Source organism: Cynocephalus volans, chromosome 10 (assembly GCF_027409185.1).
Source record: "Cynocephalus volans isolate mCynVol1 chromosome 10, mCynVol1.pri, whole genome shotgun sequence".
Taxonomy (NCBI): Eukaryota; Metazoa; Chordata; class Mammalia; order Dermoptera; family Cynocephalidae; genus Cynocephalus; species Cynocephalus volans.
Genome location: NC_084469.1, coordinates 38,562,676 through 38,590,564, shown reverse-complemented (window position 1 = coordinate 38,590,564; position 27,889 = coordinate 38,562,676). Strand labels below are relative to the sequence as shown.

General features: G+C 42.3%; 1 protein-coding gene across 1 annotated transcript in view; it reads right to left on the bottom strand.

Moving 5' to 3' along the window:
• The window catches only part of DNAH9 (dynein axonemal heavy chain 9), a 372,221-nt gene that overhangs the window by 319,887 nt on the left and 24,445 nt on the right, over positions 1–27,889 (bottom strand). Inside the window, exons 7-12 of the mRNA XM_063109557.1 lie at positions 26,342–26,509; positions 23,909–24,025; positions 14,201–14,351; positions 11,673–11,787; positions 8,282–8,350; positions 6,761–6,887 (exon numbers count right to left, since the gene is read on the bottom strand). Coding sequence (XP_062965627.1) covers positions 6,761–6,887; positions 8,282–8,350; positions 11,673–11,787; positions 14,201–14,351; positions 23,909–24,025; positions 26,342–26,509 — 747 coding nt within the window. The remainder of the gene's footprint in view (positions 1–6,760; positions 6,888–8,281; positions 8,351–11,672; positions 11,788–14,200; positions 14,352–23,908; positions 24,026–26,341; positions 26,510–27,889) is intronic.

The following is a 27,889-nucleotide window of genomic DNA, read 5'->3' as shown; positions in this document are numbered from 1 at the left end:
GTTTGAGTTCCTTATATATTCTGGATATTAATCCTTTGTCAGATATATATTTTGCAAATATTTTCTCCCACTCTGTTGGTTGTCTTTTAACTCTTTTAATTGTTTCTTTTGCTGTGCAGAAGCTTTTTAGTTTGATATAATCCCATTTGTTTATTTTTCCTTTGGTTGCCCGTGCTTTTGGGGTCGTATTCATGAAGTCTGTGCCCAGTCCTATTTCCTGAAGTGTTTCTCCTATGTTTTCTTTAAGAAGTTTTATTGTTTCAGGGTGTATATTTAACTCCTTAATCCATTTTGAGTTGATTTTAGTATACGGCAAAAGGTATGGATCTAGTTTCATTCTCCTGCATATGGATATCCAGTTGTCCCAGCACCATTTGCTGAAGAGGCAGTCCCTTCGCCACTGAATAGGCTTGGTTCCTTTGTCAAAGATCAGCTGACAGTAAGTGTGTGGGTTGATTTCTGGATTCTCTATTCTATTCCATTGGTCAGTGTGTCTGTTTTTATGCCAGTACCATACTGTTTTGGTTATTATAGCTTTGTAGTATAGCTTAAAGTCAGGTAGTGTTATGCCTCCAGCTTTATTTTTTTTGCTCAGCATTGCTTTGGCTATGCGTGGTCTTTTATTGTTCCATATAAATGTCTGTATAGTTTTTTCCATTTCTGAGAAAAATGTCTTTGGAATTTTGATGGGGATTGCATTGAATTTGTATATCACTTTGGGTAGTATGGACATTTTCACTATGTTGATTCTTCCAATCCAAGAGCATGGGATATCTTTCCATCTTCTTGTATCCTCTCTAATTTCTCTCAGCAGTGGTTTGTAGTTCTCATTATAGAGATTTTTCACCTCCTTGGTTAACTCAATTCCTAAGTATTTTATTTTTTGGTGGCTATTGTAAATGGGCAGGCTTTCTTGATTTCTCTTTCTGCATGTTCACTATTGGAGAAAAGAAATGCTACTGATTTTTGTGTGTTGATTTTGTATCCTGCTACTGTGCTGAAATCATTTATCAATTCCAGCAGTTTTTTTGTAGAGGTTTTAGGCTGTTTGATATATAGGATCATGTCATCTGCAAACAGGGACAGTTTGACTTCATCTTTTCCAATCTGAATGCCCTTTATTTCCTTCTCTTCTCTGATTGCTCTGGCTAGTACTTCCAACACTATGTTGAATAGGAGTGGTGAGAGTGGGCATCCTTGTCTAGTTCCTGTTCTTAAAGGAAAAGCTTTCAGCTTTTCCCCATTCAGGATGATATTGGCTGTGGGTTTGGCATATATGGCTTTAATTATGTTGAGATACTTTCCCTCTATACCTAACTTATAGAGGGTCTTTGTCATGAATGAGTGCTGAACTTTATCAAATGCTTTTTCAGCATCTATAGAGATGATCATATGGTCCTTGTGTTTGAGTTTATTAATATGGTGTATCACATTTATTGATTTGCGTATGTTGAACCAACCTTGCATCCCTGGGATGAATCCCACTTGATCGTGATGAATAATTTTTCGTATGTGTTGCTGTATTCTGTTTGCTAGTAATTTAGTGAGGATTTTTGCATCTATATTCATCAAGGATATTGGCCTGTAGTTTTCTTTTTTGGTCATATCTTTACCTGGTTTTGGTATCAGGATGATGTTTGCTTCATAGAATGAGTTTGGGAGATTTGCGTCTGTTTCAATCTTTTGGAATAGTTTGGAAAGAATCGGTGTCATTTCCTGTTTGAATGTTTGGTAAAATTCTGCTGTGAATCCATCTGGTCCTGGGCTTTTCTTTGTTGGGAGCCTTCTGATAACATCTTCAATCTCCTTTATTGTTATTGGTCTGTTCAAATTTTCTACGTCTTCACGGTTCAGTTTTGGGAGCTTGTGTGTGTCCAGAAATTTATCCATTTCCTCCAGATTTTCAAATTTGTTGGCGTATAGTTGTTTATAGTAGTCTCGAATGATTCCTTGTATTTCAGATGAATCAGTTGTAATATAGCCTTTTTCATTTCTAATTTTTGTTATTTGGGTCTTCTCTCTTCTTTTTTTTGTTAGCCATGCTAATGGTTTGTCAATTTTATTTATCTTTTCAAAAAACCAACTTTTTGATTCGTTGATCTTTTGAATTATTTTTTGGTTTTCAATTTCATTCAGTTCTGCTCTGATCTTAATGATTTCTTTCCATCTGCTAACTTTAGGTTTGGATTGTTCTTGTTTTTCTAGTTCTTTAAGGTGAAGTGTTAGTTTGTTCACTTGCCATCTTTCTATTCTTCTGAAATGAGCATTTAATGCAATAAATTTTCCCCTCAATACTGCTTTTGCAGTATCCCACAGGTTTTGGTATGATGTATCATTGTTTTCATTAGTTTCAATAAATTTTTTGATTTCCTGCTTGATTTCTTCTTGGACCCATATGTCATTAAGTAGAATGCTGTTTAATTTCCATGTGTTTGTATAGTTTCCAGAGGTTCGTTTGTTGTTAATTTCTAGTTTTAATCCATTGTGGTCTGAGAAGATACATGGGATAATTGCAATTTTTTTGAATTTATTGAGACTTGATTTGTGACCTAATATGTGATCTATCCTGGAGAATGATCCATGTGCTGATGAGAAGAATGAATATTCTGAGGTTGTTGGGTGGAATGTTCTGTAGATATCTGCCAATTCCAATTGGTCTAGAGTCTTGTTTAGATCTTGTGTTTCTCTACTGATTCTTTGCCTAGATGATCTGTCTAATATTGACAGTGGGGTGTTCAGGTCCCCTGCTATTATGGTATTAGTGTCTATTTCCTTCTTTAGGTCTAATAGAGTTTGTTTTATAAATCTGGCTGCTCCAACATTGGGTGCATACATATTTATGATTGTTATGTCTTCTTGATGGATCAGTCCTTTTATCATTAAGTAGTGTCCCTCATTGTCTCTTTTTATGGTTTTTAGTTTAAAGTCTATTTTGTCAGATATAAGAATAGCTACTCCAGCTCGTTTTTCTTTTCTGTTTGCATGGTAAATCTTTTTCCATCCTTTCACTCTTAGTCTGTGTGAATCTTTATGGGTGAGGTGGGTCTCTTGTAGGCAGCATATAGTTGGGTCCTGCTTTTTGATCCAGTCAGCCAGTCTGTGTCTTTTAATTGGGGAATTTAAGCCTTTTACATTAAGAGTTGTTATTGAAAGGTGTTGATTTATTCCTAGCATTTTATTGGTTGTTTGGTTGTCTTACGTGTCTTTTGTTCCTTGCTTTCTGATTTACTGTTTGTTTTGTGTGTTTGTTGGTTCCTTAGGTTGTACCTAGTGTTTTTGTTAGCTTGTTTTCTCTTCATGAATGCCATTTTTATTATACTAGCGGGTTTAGATTTTTCTTGGGTTTTTATGGCAGTGGTAGCTATTTTTCAGGAACCAAACCCAGTACTCCCTTGAGGATTTCTTGTAAGGGTGGTCTTGTGGTAGTGAACTCCCGCAGTTTTTGTTTGTCTGAGAAATATACTATTTGCCCCTCATTTCAGAAGGATAGCCTTGCAGGGTAGAGTTTTCTTGGCTGGCAATCTTTGTCTTTTAGTATTTTGAAAATATCATCCCATTTCTTTCTAGCTTTTAGGGTTTGTGATGAAAAGTCTGATGTTAACCTGATTGGGGCTCCCTTATAGGTGATTTGACGCTTCTCTCTTGCAGCTTTTAAGATTCTCTCTTTATCTCTGAGTTTTGCCAATTTGACTATGACATGTCTTGGAGAAGGTCTTTTTGGGTTGAATACATTTGGAGATCATTGAGCTTCCTGGATCTGAAGATCTGTGATTTTTCCTATACCTGGGAAGTTTTCTGCCACTATTTTGTTGAATATGTTTTCAATGGAATCTCCATTTTCCTCCCCTTCTGGGATACCCATGACTCGGATATTTGATCGCTTATGGTTGTCTGATATCTCTCTCAGATTTTCTTCAATGTCCTTGATTCTTTTTTCTTTCTTTTTGTCTGCTTGTGTTATTTCAAACAGCCCATCTTCAAGTTCAGAGGTTCTCTCTTCAACTTCGACAAGCCTGCTGGTTAAACTCTGTTGTGTTTTTTATTTCATTGAATAACTTCTTCAGTTCAGCAAGTTCTGCTACATTTTTTTTCAGGTCATTGATTTCCTTGTACATTTCCTCTTTCAGATCCTGTATACTTTTCCTCATTTCATCATGATGTCTAGCTGAGTTTTCTTGTATCTCATTCAGTTTCCTTAGAATTATCACTCGAAATTCCTTGTCAGTTATTTCAAGGGCTTCTTGTTCTATAGGATCTAGAGTTTGAGATTTATTAACTTTTGGTGGTGTACTTTCTTGATTTTTTGTATTTCTGGTATCTTTTTTTTGGTGTTTATTCATTGTGGCCGGGAGTTTCACAGTCCACCGTTTTGAGACTAACGACTAACTAGGGTGTTGCTGTGGTTGCCAATTTCGTATGGCTCCCTCCGTGACTGCTCAGTTGGCCTCTAGTGCCTTGTGTGTGTGATTGCCTCGGGTCTTGGGCTTCTCCGGGGAGCCACCTTTCTAGTCAGCTTGGACTCTGCTGGGCTGGTGGATCACGTACCACAGGGTGTGTGATCTCTATTGAGCTTTCACTTCCTGTGCAGGACTTCTCCCTGTTCCGTGTGCTCTGGCCCAGGCTGTTAGATCTTGCAATAGCGACCCCACCGGGTGTGTGGTTTTTGTCGAGTCTCCGCCTCCCTGGCCGCACATCTCCCCACTCTGTGCACACTGTGCTGGGCTGGGGCGTGTCTTCTGCACCCTTCGTCTATCAGCTGGGCCTTCAAGACCCTGCTCGGCACCGCCTCGCCCAGGAAGTCTACCAGGTTTCTGCTGGGCACAGACGACCGGTCTGTCTGGGTGCCTTTGTAGCACTATGTAGATCTTTCTCGGGTCTTGTTCACCTTTGTATCCCCCCAGTATAAACCGAGTCTAGCGCCCACCTGCAGCCTGGTCTCCAGCAGGTTCAAGTGGACCTGGGAACTCTCCTACCACACTATTCCCAACCAGAAATTCGTTAGGCTTTTTTCCAAACTGGTGGCCGCAGAGATGGTATCTGCCTCCCAGTAACAGGGAGTTTACCTGGGGCCGGAGTCCAGGGTATGGTGGAGTGACAGTCGGCCCGCCCGTACTTCCTTGCCCTCCCGACACCGGCCCAGGACGCCCTCCGCCACCAGCCCCGCCAGAGAACCACCGAGGGAGTGGGAGCGAAGGTCGGTCCGCAGGCTCCGGAAAGCCTGGCGCCAGGCCAGCAAGTGGGAGGGCTCAGTGATGGCCGAGCAGGGCGGAGCTGCCCGCACCTGGGAAAATGGAGGCAGCACCTGGCGGTGAGTGGCCTGGTGGTGCAGGCGGGAGCCGCGTGGGCATCCACCCCCCGAACAGAGCTGTGCCAGGGGACACTCACAGTGCTGTGCCAGGTCGGGTGCTCGCTCTGTGTCTCTTGTTTGCCGCCTTAGGCTGTTCAGTCGCGGCGCGGCTCGGGCGCTCCCAGGAATCTTCTTTAATGCCGGAACCTCGAATCCTGAATAGGGCAGCTGGCCGCCTTCAGCGCGGCCCCGTCCTCCGGGATCCTGGCTGCATCCACAGCAGCCCTGGCGCCGTGTTCCCTGTTTCGAGACTCGCTTTTGCAGCTAAGAAACAGTTCTTTTCCTGCTCCACACTTCAAAGCTGTTGCCTGTAAAATCTTGACTTTGATTTTGGGGGCAAACTGATGTTGTCCTTAAACTGCCATTTTCTCAAAAGATCCCAAAATACCATCAGCTCGGGTTTCAGCTCCGTCTACAATGTGTTCCTGGAGAACACACCGTCAAGGAAGAAGTAGGTAACTGCTTTGAGCTCAGTGTGGCCAATACATTTTTTTTTTTTAACCAGTGATGTATGAGGGTACTTCGAAAAATTCATGGAAAAATAGAATTGAAAGATAATATGTCTTTCCATGATGAACTTTGGAAGGACCCCCGTACTTCCTGATATGAACTAATCTTTGGTTATCATTTTTTCCAGCATCAAGTTTCTGTGGCTGCTACTGTCTACACTGGTCTTGCATTCTTCTGATCAGCTTGAGAGCAGGGTTTCTCAAATTCAGCACTACTGACATTCTCAGACAAGTAACTCTTTGTTGTGGGACACCTTCCTGTGCATTGTAGGAAGTTTAGCTGTGTCCTTAGTGTCCACCCACTAGATGCCATTGGCACCTCCTTCAGATTTGACAACAGAAATGTTTCCAGGGAGACAAAACTGCCCCCGGTTGAAAACCACTATTCTAGAGTCTTACTTCCAAAGCTGTTCTTTTGGGATTTAGCATGTGCTATTTAATAAAGATTTTTACATGGTGAGGTTCTGGCTCCCAACTGGACTGTAGGTTCCTTGAGGGCAGGAACCAAGTCCTGCATATGCTTGGTTGTCCTTCCAGCATCTAGTCAACGGCCTTCACACGTAGTAAAGCAGGCAGGCCCATTGGCTTATATATGGTATTGAATGGCTAGTGATATTTTGCGATATTTCCTATTCTGCAAAATCAGAGTAAATATATTGACCAACCACAGAGAAAAATGTGAACATGGACAACTTAACATAACAGTACACCCCAGGATTCATCCCAAAAAGAAAACTCAGGGTAGTCTCTTTTTTTTTTTTTTTTTTTGCAGCTGACCTGTACAGGGATTTGAACACGTGACTTTGCATTTTTTTTTATAGAAAGCCTTGTTGCCTTTGAAATCAGCAGAATTAAATGAAACTCTTCAAGAACCCAAAAAGGAAGTTACTGTCACCCGACTGACCTGTGGATTAAAGTTGACAGCGATCTGCTTTGTCTCTGGGTCACGTTTCAGAAGTGGTTGGGAAAGATTGTACTGTGATTTCTCTGACACTGTCCGACACCAGTCTTCATAAAGTCTTGTCTCATACCTGCAAGGATCAGAAACAACAATCACCTCATGAGCATTCTCCTGGCTTCCCAACACCTGCTCATGACTTATAACATCAACTGAAGGTTGGCCCAGCCTGGCTGAGTTGGCTCCTGCAGATAACCAGTAATTTCTAAATCAGAGGACATGCGATCTTTTGGGGGAATAAGGGAAGTGGTGATGGGTCTCAGTAAACGTTGGAAGAAGTTACTGGGTAAGATTTGCTCTCACACTAATCTTCACGTAGCTCACGGACATTCATCCTTCAGTCATTACACATCCACCAAGCACCTAACATGTGCTGGGCTTGGGGGATAAAATGATAAATAGGTAGCTCATGGTAAATGGAGCTAATGGTGGGGACCTCAGGTAAATAGATCGTCATAAGACAACCCAGCAGGTACAATCATAGAGACATGTACAGGGCATCGGGCCTCTAATGGTAGAGGTGGGGGGTGACAAGGAAAATGTCAAGGAAGGTTTCACAGGAGAGGTGATGAAGCGGTGCTTGAGTGAGGTTCAGAGAACGAGCAGAGGTTGGAGGTGGAGAGGTGAGCATTCCTGGCAGAAGAAATGGTGGGGCCACAGGGTGGAAGCAAGAACTGGCATGGCGTGTGCTGGGAACAGTAGATAGTGTCATGCCTGAGGCTGGAGGGGGTGAGAGGGAGGCAGACCACATAGGGGAGAGCTTTTCCAGTCTCATTGAGGAGATGATCGATTGGAATGACTGAAATGTGACATTATTGGATTTGGTAACAGTGTGGGCGCTGAGGGGCTCAAGCCTGGAGGAAGACAGCTGTTTCCAGTCTCTCATGAAGATGCCGGTGCTGCGGACAAAGAGGAGTGGATAGACTTGAAGCTATTTCTGAGATAAAAGGGGTAGAATGTGGGCTACCTGGCAGGTGGAGGTGCCACCAGTCAACTTGTTTCTAGACCTTGCACCTCCAAAAGACTCAGCTTTAAAGCAGGAACAACTATGAACCCATATAAAGTTTTCATTCTCATGCTTCCTCCATAAAAGGATACAGGAATTATTTTTAAAACTTATTTTCTCTGTGTGCGGCATGCACCTGCTTTCTACTTAGTGAGCAGATGCTGTGATTTTCTGTGACTCTGGTTGTGGAGTGCCATGAGTAATGTCCCACTTCTTGTGGCTCTGCCGAGTTCATGCTCCCAGCAAAACTACACTGGAAAAGCATTTGTTTCTAAAATACAGCTGCATTCCCCAGAGACCCTGTGTGTGCAACCCAGAAATACTGTACTCACGAATATTGTAGTTATAAAATAAAACACCAAGGGACATTTCAGAGCCACTGAGGAATCTGCAGAAACTCACAACTGCAAAAGGCATTGCGGGGGGCTATGCAGAGCAACACAATCCTGGAAGCTGCTTACTTGTCCAGCAATGAGAGCATATCTTCATATTTTTGTAACATCCGCTTTCCTTCAGCAGATTCCATGCAACTACCCATACAAAAGAGAAAAAAAAAAAAAGGCACAGAATTGGAAGAAGTGAAAATAATGATCTGAGGAACAAACTGCAGCTTATAAAAATGTTGAATAGCTTCTTGGGCTGGTTTCCAAACACCCCTAAATGAGCCTGCATTCTTCTTCCTGAACATCCTCCTTGGGCCACTAGAGGGCATTTGCACTTCCTAAAATGCAGGCAGCCCCCACAGGTGACAGAGATGTCATAACCTTTCCTGCCCATGGCTCCACCAACCCCCTCACTTAGCTGAGCCAGTCAGACACAAGGTAAATGAGGTCCTCCAAAAATCTGAATAGAAGGGCCGACCCTGTGGCGCACTCGGGAGAGTGCGGCGCTGGGAGCGCAGCAGTGCTCCCGCCGCGGGTTCGGATCCTATATAGGGATGGCCGGTTCGCTCGCTGGCTGAGCGCAGTGCGGCCGGTCACAAAAAGACAAAAAAAAAAAAAAAAAAAAAATCTGAATAGAAGGGAAATGGAGATATTAAAGAAAAATTCTAGGTGCTATAGTTTTTCCATATTTAAGAAAAAAACTATGAGTATTATGTATATAACATTATGTGCATATATATATGCATATGTATAAAACTATGTATATAACTATGTATATATTATATACATGCATTGTTATATACATATATATAAGAATATTTCCCCTTCTCTGAATACCACCTAGGACACCTAATCAGAAACACCACTACCCCTTAACATGATTACATGAGGCTCCCTCCCACCTCTCACACCCCCAAATATGTGCACACGCAATGCATGTACATGCAGATAGACATACATGCACAAAGACATACATATGTGTGCTCACACACCTACACACACAGAGGCTTCCACAGGAATGCTGAGGACCAGAGAGGAGAGAGGGCTTAGCCTGCCCGAGGCACCATTACACACACTGTTTCCCCTAGTGTTGACACTCTCTGTAACACCAAATGAAAGTCCAGCTCCTGGGAATATTGGAGAAGTGTCTTTAATTTTCAGAAACCTTCACACTAACCACGTGGAGCTCTGTTTTTATTTGTCCTGCTCACAAAATGAGGCAGCTTACTGCAAAGATTTTTAAAAATCCATTTTCTCACGGGATCCCTTGAGCTTTCCACAGAAGCCCTCACGCCTGCAGAGAAAGCACTGGATTTGCTGGTGGGTTTTCCAGCCTTAGTCTCTTTTGTGGTGAATGAGCAGATGCATCTGTGAGCAGCAGGGAGAAGAGGAAAGCACGTCAGACCAGGTGGTGGCTCGCACCTAGCTCTCCCCTCCCAGGCTGTGGGTTTTCCAGGAGCCTCACAACCATGGGACAGGGGGCAGTTGCCCAGCGGTTTGAGGAGTCACAGGAATAAGTACAGTGAAACTCCCTGTAGCTTCCATCCCACTTCATGGTGAGAAATGCACCATGTACATTTTTAATATCCAATAAATACATACTACAGAGTACAAAATGAATTTGAATTCATCTCTAAAACAAATGGGAACTTTCATGGAAATTGTGGAGGTTGTTGTGGGGTGCCATCTGGATCCCCTCTTGGGACTAGGCACTCTTACCACCCTGTAACCTCCCCTCCCAGGCCCCCTCTGGCCAGAAGCATTGGCTGCAGATGAAGCACAGTGCCTCCCTCTTCAGGAACAGCCTTGGCCAGCTCAACCAAGGTCACACCTCTCCCCAGGAAAGCCCACATCCAATAACCAGCCGGTGTAGGGGTACAAAGGCCAGCAGCTCGGAAGGGCCAGAGCCCCCTGAAGGATGGGCTGAGGCCTCGGTTGCAACTATCGCACAGCCCAGCTTCTCCCTCTGCCCAATCCCTTTCCCCTCGCTCCGTCGCAGTGCTGCTCCTGGTGCTGGTCCTGAAAGCCTGCCTGTGGATTCCTGCACGTACATCTCAGAGTCTGCTTCCTGGGAGCCAGACCTACAACAGCTACTGCAGTCTGCATTACTCAAAGCAGCCCGACGCCCCCCCCCCCATTCATGTATCCTCTCCCTCCTGCCTTAGGGGGCATGTTTGAGAAGCAAGGGGGGCTCGGCTCTACCCCTGGTCAAACTTTCCCTGGCTGTAGATCCCCAGGAAGAGCTCTGGGCTAGGAGCCCTGAGACCCAGATGCTTCTTCCAGTTCTCTCCTTGGCTGTCTCTAGGACCATAGGTAAGTCACCTCACTTCTCTCTGCCTCAATTTCTTCATCTGCAAAATAAAGAGCTTGTCCAGACTGGAGTAGATACTGCAAATGGTTCCCCCACTGGGTAGAGTGACCCTCAGGCATGCTTTGTTAGATCTGTGCAGAGCCTGAGAAAAAATGAAATCACTGATCATTTGAAAGTTGGGCATCCTTCTTTAAAATCCAAATGTATACCTTCTCCTCAACAGTCAGGAGCTTGCTCACACTGGCTCTGCTTTTGTGCTTGGCAATGGTTGATTGAGGAGGAGGCAGCCCCCTGCAGACCCCATCCTGGCCGTATTACAGCATCAGCCTCACTCGTTCACACATTTTCCTGGCCTCTCAGGGTGTTTAGTCTCGCTGCCTCTGCCAGAGGGTCTCTAAGGTCCTTCTTAACTCCAAAAAGCTTGAAATTCCAATGGCCAGACTCCAATTCCTTTATTTCTGCTGTATTTTCCAAAGCTGGGTGCTTTCAACAAGATCAAGTCATTTAGAAATTGGGGTCAGACAAAGCCTGCCCTTTCTTCGGCAGTGTTGTAAACATGGCATCAAAACAGCTCTTTGCACTGACAGCTGAGAGGTCCCTGACTACATCGGCTTTACACTCAGGTGTGCAGCAAGCTGGTAGTTCCCAAACCTGGTCACCATCAAAATCAGAGGAGGAAGATTGCCAAAGAGGTGGCTTCACAGCCCAGCCCAGATTCGGATTCAGAAGGTACAGGTGAGGCCCCAGAACCTGCCTCTTTAACAAGTGCCCCAGGTGTTCTAATACAGGAGATCCTCATACTGCACTTTTTGAGACACTGGGCATCACTATTTTCCCATGGCCTCAGTAGCAGACGGACACAATGTCAGAGGGAGAAGTGTGGAAAAACTCCACGGAGTTTGAAATCCCTCACTCCCTTTCCTCCAGAAGTGAACCCTGCGGAGTAAAAGGAGTCAGCCTGTGGCTCAATATGCCTCACTTAACACTGATGGACCCGCTCCTCAGTCCAAATGTGTCAATACCTTTACTGTCCAGTCAATAGGGAATGGAAGAAAATGAAGATGATTTTCATGCCGTAGGTAAGTGAGTTGCATTTCTACAGCACAACATGCAGAGACGAACAGCAGCCTAAAGCAAGCCTGCCTTTCAGATACTCACGGAAGTGGGATGCGTCTGAAGTTGCTGAAGGGCCCCTGGATGCGCTGCCTCAGCTCCTGTGCCCATCGGAGGCCACCGGCCACGGTGGGCATGTTCTTGTGCACTGGGGGGAACCCTGGAGACACAGCAGGGCAGGCTGAAGCGAGGCCCCTCCAGCCCTCCAATGCCTCCCGCCAGTTACTCCACTTCTGCCTCACCTACCTCCAGACTAGGGTCACCCAGGGCTCAGCTCGGGAGTTCCTGGGAAGTCATCATGTTCTGTTAAAGAGGAAGGAAGGGTGGCCCTAGGGAAAACATGGGTCCCCTGCCTGAGCCATTCTGCGTTAACTGGTCTTGGAAGGTCCTGATCACTGGTATTTTTTAGAAGCTCCGAGATGATTATCATTGTACAGTCAGAGTTGAGAAGCACTGTCTTAAACAGGCAACTTAACTCTGTGGGCCTCAGTTTTCTCATCTATAAAATAGGAACAATATCTTCCCAGCTTAACTTGCAGGGTGTCTGTGAGCATTCAATAAGATTATGAATGAAATGGGCCATGTGAATTATAAAGCACTTGACCAGAGTTAGTGCAGCCTGGATATTCTTACTTTAGTCCACAGAGTGGGTTTGCTTATACTTAGTTGTCAAGATTTAACAAATGTGAGATTTCATTTTGTAAAAAATCTCAGTTTCTAGCTTCTCTGGTAAAATGAGAAGATTGCCAACAACCATCTCCCACCTGGCAGGTGGAGCTGCAGAGTGACCACTTCCTGTATTTCACCATGGGCTCCGCCACTCCCTGATGTCTCATGCTCAGCCCAGGTCCATTATGTTCATTTCCTTTTTGTCTTCTGTGATAAGCAAAATAACCCTCACCCTTGACCCCCAATGATCCTTTCCTTTGATTAATTTTCTCCCCTTTAAGTGTGGGTGGACACTGGGTATAATGAGATATCACTCTGATTATCATGTTAAAGGCAGAAGGGAGAGGATCCTGGTGGGCCTGGCTTACTCAGGAGAACCCTTTAAAAGGAGATAGTTTTCTCTGGCTGGTGGCAGAAGAGAAAGTCAGAGGTCTGAAGCATGAGAAGACTCAACATGCTGTTGCTGGCTTGAAGATGGGGTTAGGGATGCAGGTGGCTTTTAGTCACTGACAGCAGCCTCTGACTGACAGCCAACAAGGAAATGGCCACAATCACAGAAAACTGGATTTTACCAACTAGAATGAGCTCAGAAGTGAGTTTTCCCCCCAGAACCTCCAGAGGCAAACTCAGCCTGGCCAACACCTCCCTTTCAGCCTTGTGATACTGTGTAGAGAACACAGAATTACCATGCTGGACTTCAGACCTTCAGAACGGTGAGCTAGAAAATGGGTGTTGTTTTAAGCTATAAAGTTGTAATCCTTTGTCACGCAACAACAGAAAACCAGCATGGCCTATGAAGACACTGGAATTTTCAAACTCTATTTGACTGTGAGAAGTCATGAGAATGGTTCCACATAAAGCTGAGCCAGCAGATTTTCTGGGAATGACTTCCTAAGTGGAGGCAATTCTTAATAACTTCACTATGAAACCTGTTTAGACACACAATGGTCCTGTTGATAATTTCCCATTGCCTGAATAATGAATTCCAAATTCCTTAACATGGCACCAGGGCACTTCACAAGCTGACTCCAAGTTCCATGGCTGACCCACTGTCTCTCTACACACCTTGTCTGCTACAGGCAGTTCCTCTCGTGTCTGTTTTGGAGGCCTTTGCCTCTTTTCCCTTACTGTCAATCTCCCAACTTTCAGGGCTCAACTCAGCATCACCTTGTCCACAAACCCACCCTTGAATCTCCCAGCCACAATTCATTGGTTTGTTACTGTTCCATAGAACCCAAGCAGAACACTATTCATATTCTGTGAACAACCACCTTTTAGTATTAGTTATTTCATCACTTACCCTGACTGGCCACCCAACAGTGCCCACAAACGTGCCTTGCATATAGCAAGGACTCAAGAAATGTTTGCAGAACTGAAATGAACTTGCGTTTGATTTTCAAACAAATGAGACAGGGCATCTAAACATTGCAATAGAAATGGAGATGTCACACCTCAGCACAGTACTGCCCTTTGTCAGGCGCCTGCTGGCTCCTCCCACCAGAAGCACAGTTGCTATGGCATTAGAAGGGATAAGAAATTTTTCTTGGGCATATATAAATCTGTTGTGGAGTTGAGGTATGTTGAAGATTAATCAGGGTGGCAACATTGATCAAGGGTCAATACGTAAATCATGCTGTGGTCTCAGTTAACCAGAGGCAGTCAAGACTTCACTGCTCTGGGTCAGCCTGTCAACCTCAGCCCCAGATACAGGGAAATCCACAGTTCAGCGAACTCTGCAATCACCCAAGATGGTACGGAATTTCAAGCAATCAAGGTTGTGCTTGCTCTTCTTGGAGAACATCATACATCCATACATGGGCATTTAACAAACGCAAGAAGGGTAAGTTGCACGCTTCCCAGTAACAGAACTTCCCCATTAAAATCCCCAGGCAACAAGCTCCTACCAAGTTCTGCCTCCTCCAGGACATGCTGATTGTAGATTATTCTCACCACATCCAGGTCTTTGTTGAACATTTGGATGAGGACCAGGTATTTATCAGATGTCTCCTGTGCTACCAGTGGTCTTTTGAGGAGGTTTCCTGCTATGTCTAGCAGCTGTAGAGAGGGGAGAGAAAAAAAGTCACAGATTAAAGCTTCGCAAGATTACACAAATCCTATTTCCTGTTTTTTCCTTCATATGCCTACCAATGTAAGAGGGGTGAACAATTGTTATGGTGGAACTGGATCAATAATGACTAATACGTGAATATTTATAGTCTTTTCCCCCTCTCCTTTTCAATGTTTTAAGGAGAAACATTCCTGTCTGCTGGGTTACCTACTAGGCTCTCTTTGATTGTAAGAATCTGGATAAAGAGTAAAACAAAGGAAAAACGAAAGATGTAAGGAAGGTTAATTTGAGCTACCTAATACACACAGGTGGAAGGTGAGTGGACTGGGTGTTGCTGAGAACTTGGGAGGGCTGAAATTTGAGAGTCGGAGCAAGAAAGAAGTCTCAGAGAGCAGCCAGCTGCCTCAAGAATGGCTGTGATGTGAGGATACTTTGAATGTTTTCCTGTGCGTTGAAACTGCCCTAACCCCTTAGTGTTGCCTGGAGCAGCAAAATCAAAATGTGGAATGCTTTAAATGACTTTTTGGTTCCTGAACAGTGTTTCTTTGATTGTGATGCTGCCCTGAGGCTGGGCTTTGTAGGACCAGTTTTATTTAGGATACACCAGTGCACTGCTTCTAAAGGTGCCTTCTATTTTAACTTCCGACGTACACTTTGTACTTCAAGTCAGGGTTGAAAAAGCACAGCCAGTGGGTGGCCAAACCCGGCCCATGGCTGTGGTTCATAATTTTTACATTTAAAATAAAAATGTAAAAGAAGAATATGTGACAGCAAACATATGTGCCTACAGTCAAAATATTTATTCTCTGGCTCTTTGAAGAAAAAAAAATTGCCAACCCTTGCTTTAAGTCAATAGGTATGAGAGAGATGAGATGAAATGCCATCCACTGTCCTAAAACTAGAAGCCGAGTAGACCCCATTCATCTAAGACCTCATGCTCTTTCTCCTGTCACTTTGCTTCCCACTGACCTTTCTCTTGGTTTCTTTTGCTTTGCTGCCTTTCAAAGCCTGGAGTAGAGGGACAGAGTGCAAGCTCCAGGAGCTGGCCTGGCTGGGCTCAGAATCAGATGGTCTTGAGAAGTCCTGGGTCTCCAGGCCATGTCATGGGAATGGCCAAGTGCAAAGAAGAGCCACATAAGGGCACCTAGGTTAGGTGTTTTACAAGTCAGACAGTTGGATTTTTTTTTAATGATTCTAAGGTACTCAAAAGACTCTCTACAGGTGCTAAAAGCCTCCCACTGAAGGCCCTGGGACCACCCTTTCCTCTACAAAAAAATCATCCAGATCTCTGGAGACAGTAGAAATAGCTCTTCGTCCATGGAGGCAGAAGAGAGCTGGTTTCCACTGAGTTCCGTGGCTAAATCCTCCTGTTGGGAAGGTACAGAGGTGTGCACTGAGGAGCCACTGCAGCCAGTCTGCACCGTCTGCCTCAAGATCTTTGACCTGGATGCACCCAGTCTGGCCCCGTCCTCTGGGTATCTGGAGTCAGGTGATCTCCTGGCCTCTACTTCCCAACCCTGAAAAAGCACTTCTTTGCATGAATTTATAGCCATTGGAGATTTTGTTTTGGCTGAAGGAGGAGGGAAGGGTTTTGGTTTCGTGTTGGTGAGATGATCAGAAAGAGAGAATCAAAACAGGCAGAAGGGACTGAATTGTTATGGTTTTCCTACCCAGTTCCCATGGGCTCAGAAGAGAAGTCAAGGCCAGCAAATAGAGAATCTTCTTTCATGGCAGCCCCTTGAGACTCTGGTTACAATTGGTGTTGCTTCAGGGACCGGGAACAAAGTTGGAAAGGTCTGCCTTTACTTCTGCCCAGAACCCTACTCCACCATAAAATGTCAAAGATTGAAGATTTTGGAACTCAGAGAAATATGCCCTTGGCACAAACATAGATTTTCACATTGGGGACCACAAGAAGAGCAGTAGTAAAACTCCTTTCCACACCTTCCTGGGCAGATGAAATTCTAAGAGAGGCTGTAGACATGTAGCAGAGACACACAATGATGTCAAAGACAGAGTGACTTGAGAATACGTGTGAGGCATTCTTTGAAGACTCCTAGAAATCCTGAGTGCAGAGGGAGTTATAGGACAGGTAGAGCTGGGCATCCTCAGTGCACGAATGGAGTTCCAGCTTCACAAGTTATCTGGGCAGTAAAGTCCCAGTTAGCCATGACAGTTAATGGCAAATAATATCATTCTGTAGACATACAGAAGCCTTTTCCTTGGAATTAGTTCAAATGCCTGAAGAGGGGAATCCCAAAGTCTTCCTATGTGAGTTATGGAACAGCAGGTATTTACCAAAGGTTACATATATATAGTCAATGGCTCATGAAGGCTGGCGCATTTGCATTACCTAGCATTCTAGAACTGTGTGGATTCAACCATCCAGAGTTTAAGCCTATTCTACAATTGTTCCATTGGTCATCTAGTCTATGTTTGGGCAGTTTCAGTGACTAGAAACTTAACTCCTTGTCGAGAATGTCCATTCCATCTTAAACAGCTTTGACAAAAATCTCTTTCTTCCATTGAACCAAAATTTGCCGCCTGGAAACTTCCATGGGTTAGTTCTGATTCCAATCCTTAAGGCTTTACAGAATAAGCCTCTCTGTAGTTTATAGAAGACCTAACATGCTTCACTAAGTCTTTATGTCTCCTGAGTCAGCATTTCTCAGACATGCAGCCATTTATCTACCCATTGTCTTAATCCTTCTCCTCCACACTCTTTGTATCACCTGATCTGGGAAAGACAGGGCAAGAGCACAAGTCTTCTTATTCTACTTACTAATGCCTGAATCCTACAATCCATTACCTAGTAGGTGGTTCGCTCCAGCTTGAATCAACCTAGCAGCAGTGGTTAAGTAGTGATGGGACTGCAGATTCATGGTTTCAGGATGGTGATCACAGTAGAGTTTCTCACAATTAATGGGTATCCTACCACTAAGGGTATGGAGCCAAAGAGAATATTACAGAAGAAACACTTTTAAAAAGTATTTTTACACTGTCTTGTTTTCAGAAAAGCATAAGGAATTAGCCTGAAATGCCCAGTTCTGCACACCCCCTTGCCCTAAGACATTCACAATCCCTCTCTACCAGTCTAATAAGAATAGCTAAGATTTGAAAGAACACTGTTTGAATATAAAATGATGCTATATATAGAAAAACTTAAAAGACTCGACCAAAAAACTATTAGAGCTGATAAACAAATTCAGTAAGCTTGCAGGATACAAAATCAATATATAAAAAAAAAATCAGTCGCATTTTTATACTCCAACAATAAACTAGCAGAAAAAGAAATCAAGGATGCAAGCCCATTTATAGAAGCTACCAAAAACAAAAATAAAAACAAAAAAATCTATGAATCAATTTAACCAAGGAGGTGAAACATCTCTATGACAAGAATCGCAAATCACTGCTGAAATAAATTAAAGAGGACAAAAAATGTGGAATGACATCCTGTATTCATGGGTTTAACATTGTGATAATGGCCATACTTCCCAAAGTGATCTACAGATTCAATGCAATGCCCATCAAAATACTAATAACATTCTTCACAGAAATAGAAAAAACAATCCTAACATTCATATGAAACGACAAAAGACCCCAATAGCCAAAGCAATCCTGAGCAAAAACAATAAAGCCAGAGGCATTACAGTACTTACTTCAAACCCTAACCAAGACAGCATGGTATTGGCATGAAAACAGGCACACAGACTTGAACAGAGAACATGGAAAGATGGATAAAGATGGCAGAGTAGATAGTTCCTAGCATCACTCTCTCCTACAAATCAACCAATTTCTAACTATTAAAAAGCAACAACAGGAGGCCTGAGTGCCACTCCAGAATAGGCAGGAGCTGTGTGTCATGGGACACCCACTCCAGGTCAGTCCCTGCCACCAGGGAGGCCTGAGAGCCACCGGGCCCACATGCCCCGAGTCAGCTGCACCAGAACAGACAGGCATGGGGGACTCCCAGCCCTGGTCAGTCGCTGTTGCCCAGAGAGACCTGAGAGCTGCTGGGCGCACATGCCCTGAGCCAGCCATGCCAGAACAGGCAGGCACCATGGAACCACCAGCCCAGGCTAGTTCCTGCTGCCCAGAATTGGCAGGATCCAGGCCAGACATCAAGGTGGAATGAGGGGACTGTGATATCCCCTGCCACAATGACTAAACACCAAAGGAAAGATACCAGAAATATGAAAAATCAAGAAAATACATCACCACCAAAAGAAAACAACAACTCTCAAACTCTCAATCCTATAGAACAAGAAGTCCTTCAAATGACTGACAAGGAATTTAGAACCACAATTCTAAGGAAACTAAACGAGATACAAGAAAACTCAGTTAGACAACACAATGAAATGAGAAAAAATATACAGGATCTGAAAGAAGAAATGTACAAAGAAATCAATGCCCTCAAAAAGAATATAGGAGAGCTTCTGAAGCTGAAGAATTCATTCCACAAAATAAAAATACCACAGAGAGTCTAACCAGCAGGCTAGAACAAGCAGAAGAGAGAATTTCTGACCTTGAAGACAGGCTGTTTGAATTAACACAGGCAGACCAGAAAAAAGAAAAAAGAATTTAAAAAATTGAAGAAAATCTTACAGAGAGGACAACCTTAAGCACTCGAATATCTGAATCATGGGTATTCCAGAAGGGGAGGAAAAAGGAAATGGAATTGAAAACATATTGAATGAAATAATAGGAGAAAACTTCCCAGATATAGGGAAAGTCACAGATCTTTGAATTCAGGAGGCCCAAAGATCAACCCAAAAATGTCCTCTCCAAGACATGTTATAGTCAAATTGGCAAAAGTGAAAGACAAAGAGAGAATCTTAAAAGCAGCAAGAGAGAAGTGTCAAGTCACCTATAAGGGAGCCCCAATGAGACTAACATCAGACTTTTCATCAGAAATCCTAAGCAAGAAAAGAATGGGATGATATATATAAAAATACTAGAGGACAAAAATTGCCAGCCAAGAATACTTTACCCAGCAAGGCTATCTTTCCAAAATGGAAGACAAATATTATATTTCTCAGACAAACAAAACTGCAGGAGTTCAATACCACATGACCAGCCTTACAAGAAATTCTCAAGGGAGTACTGGGTTTGATACCTGAAAACAACCATCACTCCCATAAATAAGAAAGAACAAAAACTACCGGTAAAACAAAAATGCTAACAATAAAGAGAAAATAAGTTTATCTACCATCCCAAGAAACCAACAAACACAGAAGACAAACAGAAAATCAGAAAGAAAGGAACAAAAGATACTTAAGACATCTAAACAAAAATCTATAAAATGCTAGGAGTAAATCAACACTTTTCAATAATAACTCTAAATGTAAAGGGATTAAATTCCACACTCAAAAGACACAGTCTGACTGACTAGATTAAAAAGATGGACCCAACAATATGCTGCCTTCAAGAGACTCACCTCACTTGTAAAGACACACATAGACTAAGAGTGAAAGGATGGAAAAAGATATACCATGCAAAAAGAAATGAAAAACAAGCTGGAGTAGCCATTCCTATATCAGATAAAATAGACTTTAAAGCAAAAACCATAAAAAGAGACAAAGAAGGCCACTGTATAATGATAAAAGGATCTATCCATCAAGAAGACATAACAATCATAAATATATATGCACGCAAAGTCAGAGCAGCCAGATTTATAAAGCAAACACTATTAGATCTAAAGAATGAGATAGACCCTAACACCATAATAGCTGGGGAATTGAAAACCCCACTCTCAACATTGGACAGATAATCTAGGTAAAAAATTGATAGAGAAACACACGATCTAAACAACACTTTAGACCAATCAGACTTGGCAGATATCTACAGAACATTTCATCAAACAACCTCAGAATATTCATTCTTCTCATCAGCACATGGAACATTCTCCAGGATAGACCTCATGTTAGGTCACAAAGCAAGTCTCAATAAATTCAAAAAAATTGGAATTATTTCCTGTATTTTTTCCGATCACAATGGATTAAAATTAGAAATCAATAACAAACAAAACTCTGGAAACTATAGAAACACATTGAAATTAAACATTCTACTTAATGACATATGGGTCCAAGAAGAAATTAAAGTGGAAATAAAAAAATTTCTTGAAAGTATTGAAAATAATGATACATCATACCAAAACCTGCAGGATACTGAAAAAGCAGTGCTAAGGGGGAAATTTATCGCATTAAATACTTACTTCAGAAGAAGGGAAAGATGACAAGTAAGCAATGTAACACTTCAGCTTAAAGAACAAGAAAAACAAGAACAATCCAAACCCAAAGTTAGCAGACAGAAAGAGATAATTAAGATCAGAGCAGAACTAAATGAAATAGAAACCCGAAAAATGATATAAAAGATCAATGAAACAAAAAGTTGGTTTTTTGAAAAGATAAATTGAATTGACAAATATTTAGCAAGGCTAAGAAAAGAAGAGAGAAGAACCAAATAACAGAAATTAGAAACAAAAAAGGTAATATTACAACTGACACCTCAGAAATACAAAGAATTATTAGAGACCACTATAAACAACTACATGCCAACAAATTTGAAAATCTGGAGGAAATGGTTAAATTTCTGGACACATACAAACTACCAAAACTGAGCCAAGAAGATATGCAAAATCTGAACAGACCATTAGCAATGAAAGAGATTGAAGCTGTTATCAGAAGGCTCCCCAAAAAGAAAAGCTCAGGACTGGGTGGGTTCCTTCAAAGAGGAACTGATACCAATTCTTTACAAGCTATTTCAAAGATTGAAACAGAGGCCATTCTCCCAAACTCATTCTATGAGGCAAACACCACCCTGATACCAAAACCATACAAAGATACATCAAAAATAGAAAACTACAGGCCAATATCCTTGATGAATACAGATGCAAAAATCCTCAATAAAATACTAACTAACAGAACACAGCAACACATACACAAAATTATACACCATGATCAAGTGCGATTCATCCCAGGGATGCGAGCTTGGTTCAACATACAGAAATCAATAAATGTGATACACCACATCAATAAAAGCAAAGACAAAAACCATATGATCATCTCTACAGATGTTGAAAAAGCATTTGATAAAATTCAACATTCTTTCATGATAAAGACTCTCTACAAGTTAGGCATAGATGGAAAGTATCTCAACCCAATCAAAACCATACATGATAAGCCCACTGCCAATATCATCCTGAATGGGGAAAAGCTGAAAGCTTTTCCCTTAAGAACAGGAACTAGACAAGGATGCCCACTCTCACCACTCCTATTCAACATAGTGTTGGAAGTACTAGCCAGAGCAATCAGAGAAGAGAAGGAAATAAAGGGCATCCAGATTGGAAAAGATGAAGTCAAACTGTCCCTGTTTGTGGATGATATCATCCTATATATTGAACAGCCTAAAGCATCTATTAAAAAAAAACCTTAGATTTGATAAATGATTTCAGCAAAGTTGCAGGATACATAATCAACACACAAAAATCAGTAGCATATCTATACTCCAACAGTGAACATACAGACAAAGAAATCAAGAAAGCTAGCCCATTTACAACAGCTACCAAAAAAATAAAATACTTAGAAATAAAGTTAACCAAGGATGTGAAAAATCTCTACAATGAGAGCTAAACCACTGTTGAGAGAAATTAAAGAGGACACAAGAAGATGGAAAGATATCCCATGCTCTTGGATTGGAAGAATTAACATACTGAAAATGGCCATACTACTCAAAGTGATCTACAAATTCAATGCAATCCCCATCAAAATTCCAACGACATTTTTCTCAGAAATGGAAAAAACTACCCAGACATTTATAGGGAATAACAAAAGACCATGCATAGCCAATACAATCCAGAGCAAAAAAAATAAAGGTGGAATCATAACACTACCTGACTTTAAACTATACTACAAAGCTATAATAACCAAAACAGCATGGCACTGGCATAAAAACAGACAGAGAACCCAGAAATCAACCCATACACCTATAGCCATCTGATCTTTGACAAAGGCAGCAAGTCTACACAATGGGGAAGAGACTGCCTCTTCAACAAATGGTGCTGGGAAAACTGGATATCTATATGTAGGAGAATGAAACTAGACCTGTACCTCTCACCATGTACCAAAATCAACTCAAAATGGATTAAAGAATTAAATATACATCCTGAACCAATAAAACTCCTTAAAGAAAACACAGAGGAAACACTTCAGGAAGTAGGAGTGGGTACAGAGTTCATGAATATAACCCTAAAAGCACAGGCAACTAAAGGAAAAAGCAACAAATGGGATTATATTAAACTAAAAAGCTTCTGCACAGCAAAAGAAACAATCAACAGAGTGAAAACACAACCAACAGAGTGGGAGAAAATATTTTCAAAATATACATTTGACAAAGGATTCATATCCAGAATATACAAGGAACTGAAACAACTTTACAGTAAAAAAACAAACCACACAATTAAAAAATGGGCAAAGGAGCTGAATAGACATTTCTCAAAGGAGGACATACAAGTGGCCAACGGGTACACTAAAAAATGCTCAACATCACTAATCATCAGGGAAATGCAAAGTAAAACCACATCCTTATATCATCTCACCCCATTTAGACTGGCTATTATAAAAAAGACAGAGAATAACAAAGGCTGGCGAGGATGTGGAGAAAAGGGAATCCTTCCACACTGTTGATGAAACTGTAAATTAGTGCAGCCACTATGGAAAACAGTATGGAGAGTCTTCAGACAACTACAGATAGATCCAGCAATCCTACTGCTGGGTATATACCCAAAGGAATGGAAATCATCACGTGGAAGGGATACCTGCATTCCCATGTTTATTGCAGCTCTATCTACAATAGCCAAGATATGGAACCAACTTAATCCGTCAATGGACAAGTAGATAAGGAAAATGTGATATATATACACAATGGGATATACTCAGCCATAAAAAAAGAATAAAATTCTGTCATTTGTAGCAACATGGATGAGTTTGCAGAAACTTATGTTAAGTAAAGAAAGTCAGGCACAGAAAGAGAAATACCATGTCTTCACTCATAAGAGGGAGCAAAGAAAGAAAGAAAGAAAGACCGAAAGACCGAAGGACAGAAGGAAGGAAGGAAAGAAAGAAGGAAAGAAAGAAGGAAAGAAAAAAAGAAAGATGGGAGGGTGGGAAGGGAGGGAAGGAAGGAAGGAAGGAAAAGAACAATTACAATAACACGCTGAACTTTTAGAAAGAGAGAACGGCACTGTGGTTACTGGAAGTGGGAAAGGGGGAGGGGGTTAGCAAGAAATTGGTTAACAGACACGAAGAATGATTACATTTTGTAATGATGAAGATGCTAGTTATCCTGATTTGATCATCACATATTGTACGTAAGCACTGACAGTTAGTTAACCCTGTATCCCAGAAATATGAATAACCAACTATGTTTCAATTAAAAAAAAAAGATCTGCAGGAACAAAACAGTTGGAAGAGCATCCCTACCGTCCAGTGATGCAGGTTGGGAGCGTATTCAGGACTGGGATGTCCCCTGTCCCACTTGTACAAACCTTAAAGGCATGTTCCAAGTCAGGTGTATCATCGAAAGCTTGAATAAAGATAGTCCCCAATCTTCTGTCAAGGTCTTCTGCTCTTTGGTTAAATTCAGAGACATCAGTTTCAAATTCCTGAAAGAGACACCACATATACATAAGAAAAACATGATTTTCTGAAAGCCAACCCCATATGTTCTTTACTGTGTACTAACCTTTGTACTTGAGTTGATTATACCAAAGATTTATTTTCATTTTATAAAACTCAGCATCACATGGCTTAGTCTTTAATCCAAGTAGAGAGTTACCCTGTTATTGCAGCATTTTTGTCTGGATGCTCTGAGCAAGATGGTGTACTGAATCAAAGGCAGGAATGGGGTCCTCTCACCCCACCTTCTTTGCCCCTCTCTGAAGACCCCTCTTTCATCCACAACACCAGCTTATGCCACCCCAAAATCACCTTGGCAGCAACAGCCCCAGCAGTGGGGCTGTCCAACATCACAACCTACTTTCCCCCCTCCCTCAAGACAAAATTCTAGTTTTTTCAGTGTAAGAGAATTAATCTAGCCATTAGCAGGAAAGTAAGCTAATTAAACTAACATGTACTATCTCTTCTAAACACACCTTAACAGGTTAAGACAGCAACAACCCATTATTCCTAAGGCTGCCAAATTTAGCGAATTAAAAATACAAGACATCCAGTTAAACCTAAATTGCAGATAAACAATGAATATTTTCTTATTATAATTATTGTATTTTATCTGGCAACCCTAAGTGTGTTTCTCTTCTAGAGTGTAGCAATTTTAAGGGACCCTTTGTTTACTCAAATCTCTAATTTGTGGAATTATTATGGCTTGACAACAGTTGAGTATCTTCTTATGAAAAAATAAAGAAAAGTAGGAAAACATAATACAGTTCTATTTCCCAAACTCAACCACATTGACATTGTGGTGTGTTTCCTTACAGTTTTTCCCTGAGCATAGAATTTTGTTTTGTTTTATTTTATTATATGGTAGCAAACACATCGTATATATCCTTGCTTCTTTTTTTTTTTTTTTTTTTATTTTGACTAATGGGATTTCTAGAAAGCGGTATCTCTCTGGTCAATTAAGATCCCACTGGACATCTGAAGGTGCTTAGAGCAGATTTCTGCCATAATTTCCTCTTCCTTTTCCCTCAAATACTCTTAAAAATTTTCTTCTCCAACAATTCTGCTATTCCCTTTGGTGGAATCCCATTCTCTGTTTCTGTATAGCCCTTTTTCTATTTTTCTCCTGTGGGACTGAAGTCACAGGTCTTGGCTTTTGAGGGGCTATAGGTGAGTCATGGGTTCTTTGTCCCAATTCAGAAAATGAATTCCTGGCCTTTTCCTCATATGGAATAGGATAAGGCTTCACTTTCCCCTCCCCAAGCCCTGAAAACCTTCTGCCCACGTTGTCTGGCCTTCTCTGCTCTACTCAGGCAACCAGGGCCTGGGCCAACAACCCACCTGGCTGCCCAGCAGCACCCAGGATCCAGCAGTGAGCCCAGCAGTCCTGCCCTTAGGGCTCAGATTAGCACCTCTCTCTGCACCCAACTCTGCCTGTCCCTGTCCCACAGAAGGCTCTGCTTTCTCCCCCAAACTCCATTTTGTCAAGGGGACCACGTCCTCACTAGGTTTCTTAACAGGACAGTGCAGTCTTTGCTCGAAGCTTAAAACTTTATTTTTCAGTTTTATTGAGGTATAATTGAAAAAAATTGTGTATGTTTAAGAAGTACAACTCGATGGTCGGTATATGTATACACTATGAAATGATCAGCCCAGTCAAGTTAGTTAACACATCCATCACCTCACAGTGACCATGTTCTTCTTTTTTGCACGTGTGGTGAGAACACTTAAGATCTACCCTCTTAGCAAATTTCAAGTACATGATATGGTATTGCTACCTACAGTCCCATGCTGCACATTAGCTCTCCAGAAGTTATGCCTCTTGTATAACTAAATCTTTCCCCTTCCCCCAACCCCCGGCACACATTCTACTCTGCCTCTACGAGTTTGACTATTTTAGATTCCTCATATAAGTGAGATCATGCAGTTTTTAAGTCTTTCTGTATCTGGCTTATTTCATTTAATTTAAAACTTCCGGTGACATAGGGTGGCCACAGCCTCGACCATCATCCCATGCCCACCTGAGCATCTCCAAAACCCTGGGTATCATCAGTCTGGAGCAGTTAGCAGTTGGGACAGGCCTTCCCTGACCTCTCTCCTGACGTCAAGAATAATTAGGATCTTTGCCCTGACACAAGGAATAATAATCATTACTCCTGACACCAATAATAATTGATCAAACCACTGGGACCACAGAGCCACTGGAAATGCACGGGGAAAATGGAAGTAAATGCTCAGGCCCTACAGGCTAGAGGCAGCTGACAAAGGAACACGGCTTGTGATTCTGTCCTTGCAAGTCCTACCATGCTTTGGAGGTCCATGCAGTCATAGGAGGCCTCTGAGAAGACCCTGTACATCTCTTGAAATTCCTCGAACATTTGCTGGACCTGCTGACTCAGGGCATTTCCTCTGATGCCACTAAACTCAAGCTTTCCCAGTTTGTGGAAGTCCAAGGCTGTCTTCAGAAGATCCTATGGGAAAAATTCACAAAAGAGTTAAAATAATAACAATAATCATAACAACAGCAGGGGGTGATGCTCAAATCAGTATGGGAAGAGCAGGAAATCATATGGGGTAGTGGTTGCTTAGGAAAATGTGAAGCCTGAACAGTTTCGTAACCTTATTATTAGACTGGGTTGGTATAAATAACTCTTGGTTAAACTCGATAACAAAGCAAAAAGAAAGTAGAGACAAATAAAATTCACACACACCAAAATAAATAAAATATAAATAAAATTGATGCTTTAGCCTTTCTCTATGTTCCTTCATAAATAATAAAATACAATTATAAAATTATTTACATGATGGATGACTTTACTAATTTTTATTTTAAAAAGCCAATTTCAAATGGGCAACGTTATCTGGTTCTAGAATGACAGCGTCTTAGGGGATATTGACAGAAAGCAGATTCTCCAAATAGTCCCGACAACAAGCTCAGAAGGTGATACCAGCCTTCTTAGCAACTTCTGCGAAGGAAAGACATCTCCTGCAGGGTATCCCTGCCAAGTATACGCAGCATGTTACACCATGTTGTCAGCTGGGCCATTTCTTACCATCTCTGTGCTGGGTTTCTTCATCTGTCACAGGATAATAGTAACAGCTGATGGTGTGGTTGTGAGAGCTAAATATGTTAATGCAGGCCTAGGCCTGAGGCCAGTGCCAGGCACACAGGGAACACACCGTGCGCGTGTATTACTGTCATTGTTGATATGACAGTGTCCCAGCTGTGCCCAGAATTAAATGACAGGTGGGCAACACAACCCAGAAGCCTTGGGGAGGAGCTCCTCCCAAGTCCCCAGAAGCCCCTTCACCACGCATAGGACGGGAGCCTCTTGAGCACATCTAACAAGACAGATTGAATTTACCTCTCATGAGTACCTGTCTACAATCACAAAACCTCTAAACCAGGATGTGCCTCTCGTCACGACTTCCAATCCATGTACATGCCCCTTCAATGGGAAGGAGGAAAGTAAAGGTTACCTTTGTGTCATTTTGGCAAACATTAAGAGTAGATCCCTAGGAGGGGTCCTTTATCCTGGAGTTTGAAAGGCAAATACAGGATACACTGTGACACCGATGCTGTAAAACACTGCAGTTCCTGGTACCACTCCAGGAAATTCCTGCTGCAGATGGCCACCGCTAGGGGGTGACCCCTCGGCTAGCAAAGGCTGCCCAGCTCCTTTCTCTTGCTGGGACACCTCCAGCAGCAGTGACAGGAGCACTGGAAAGTGGGAGAAGTGGATGACTTTCCCTGCCCACACTTGGGCATCACTAACAACCCCTTTTTGCTCAGCTACATTCAGGCATGGCTGGCAGCAAACAGCAGAAGCACAGGAGAGGAGAGAAGAGGA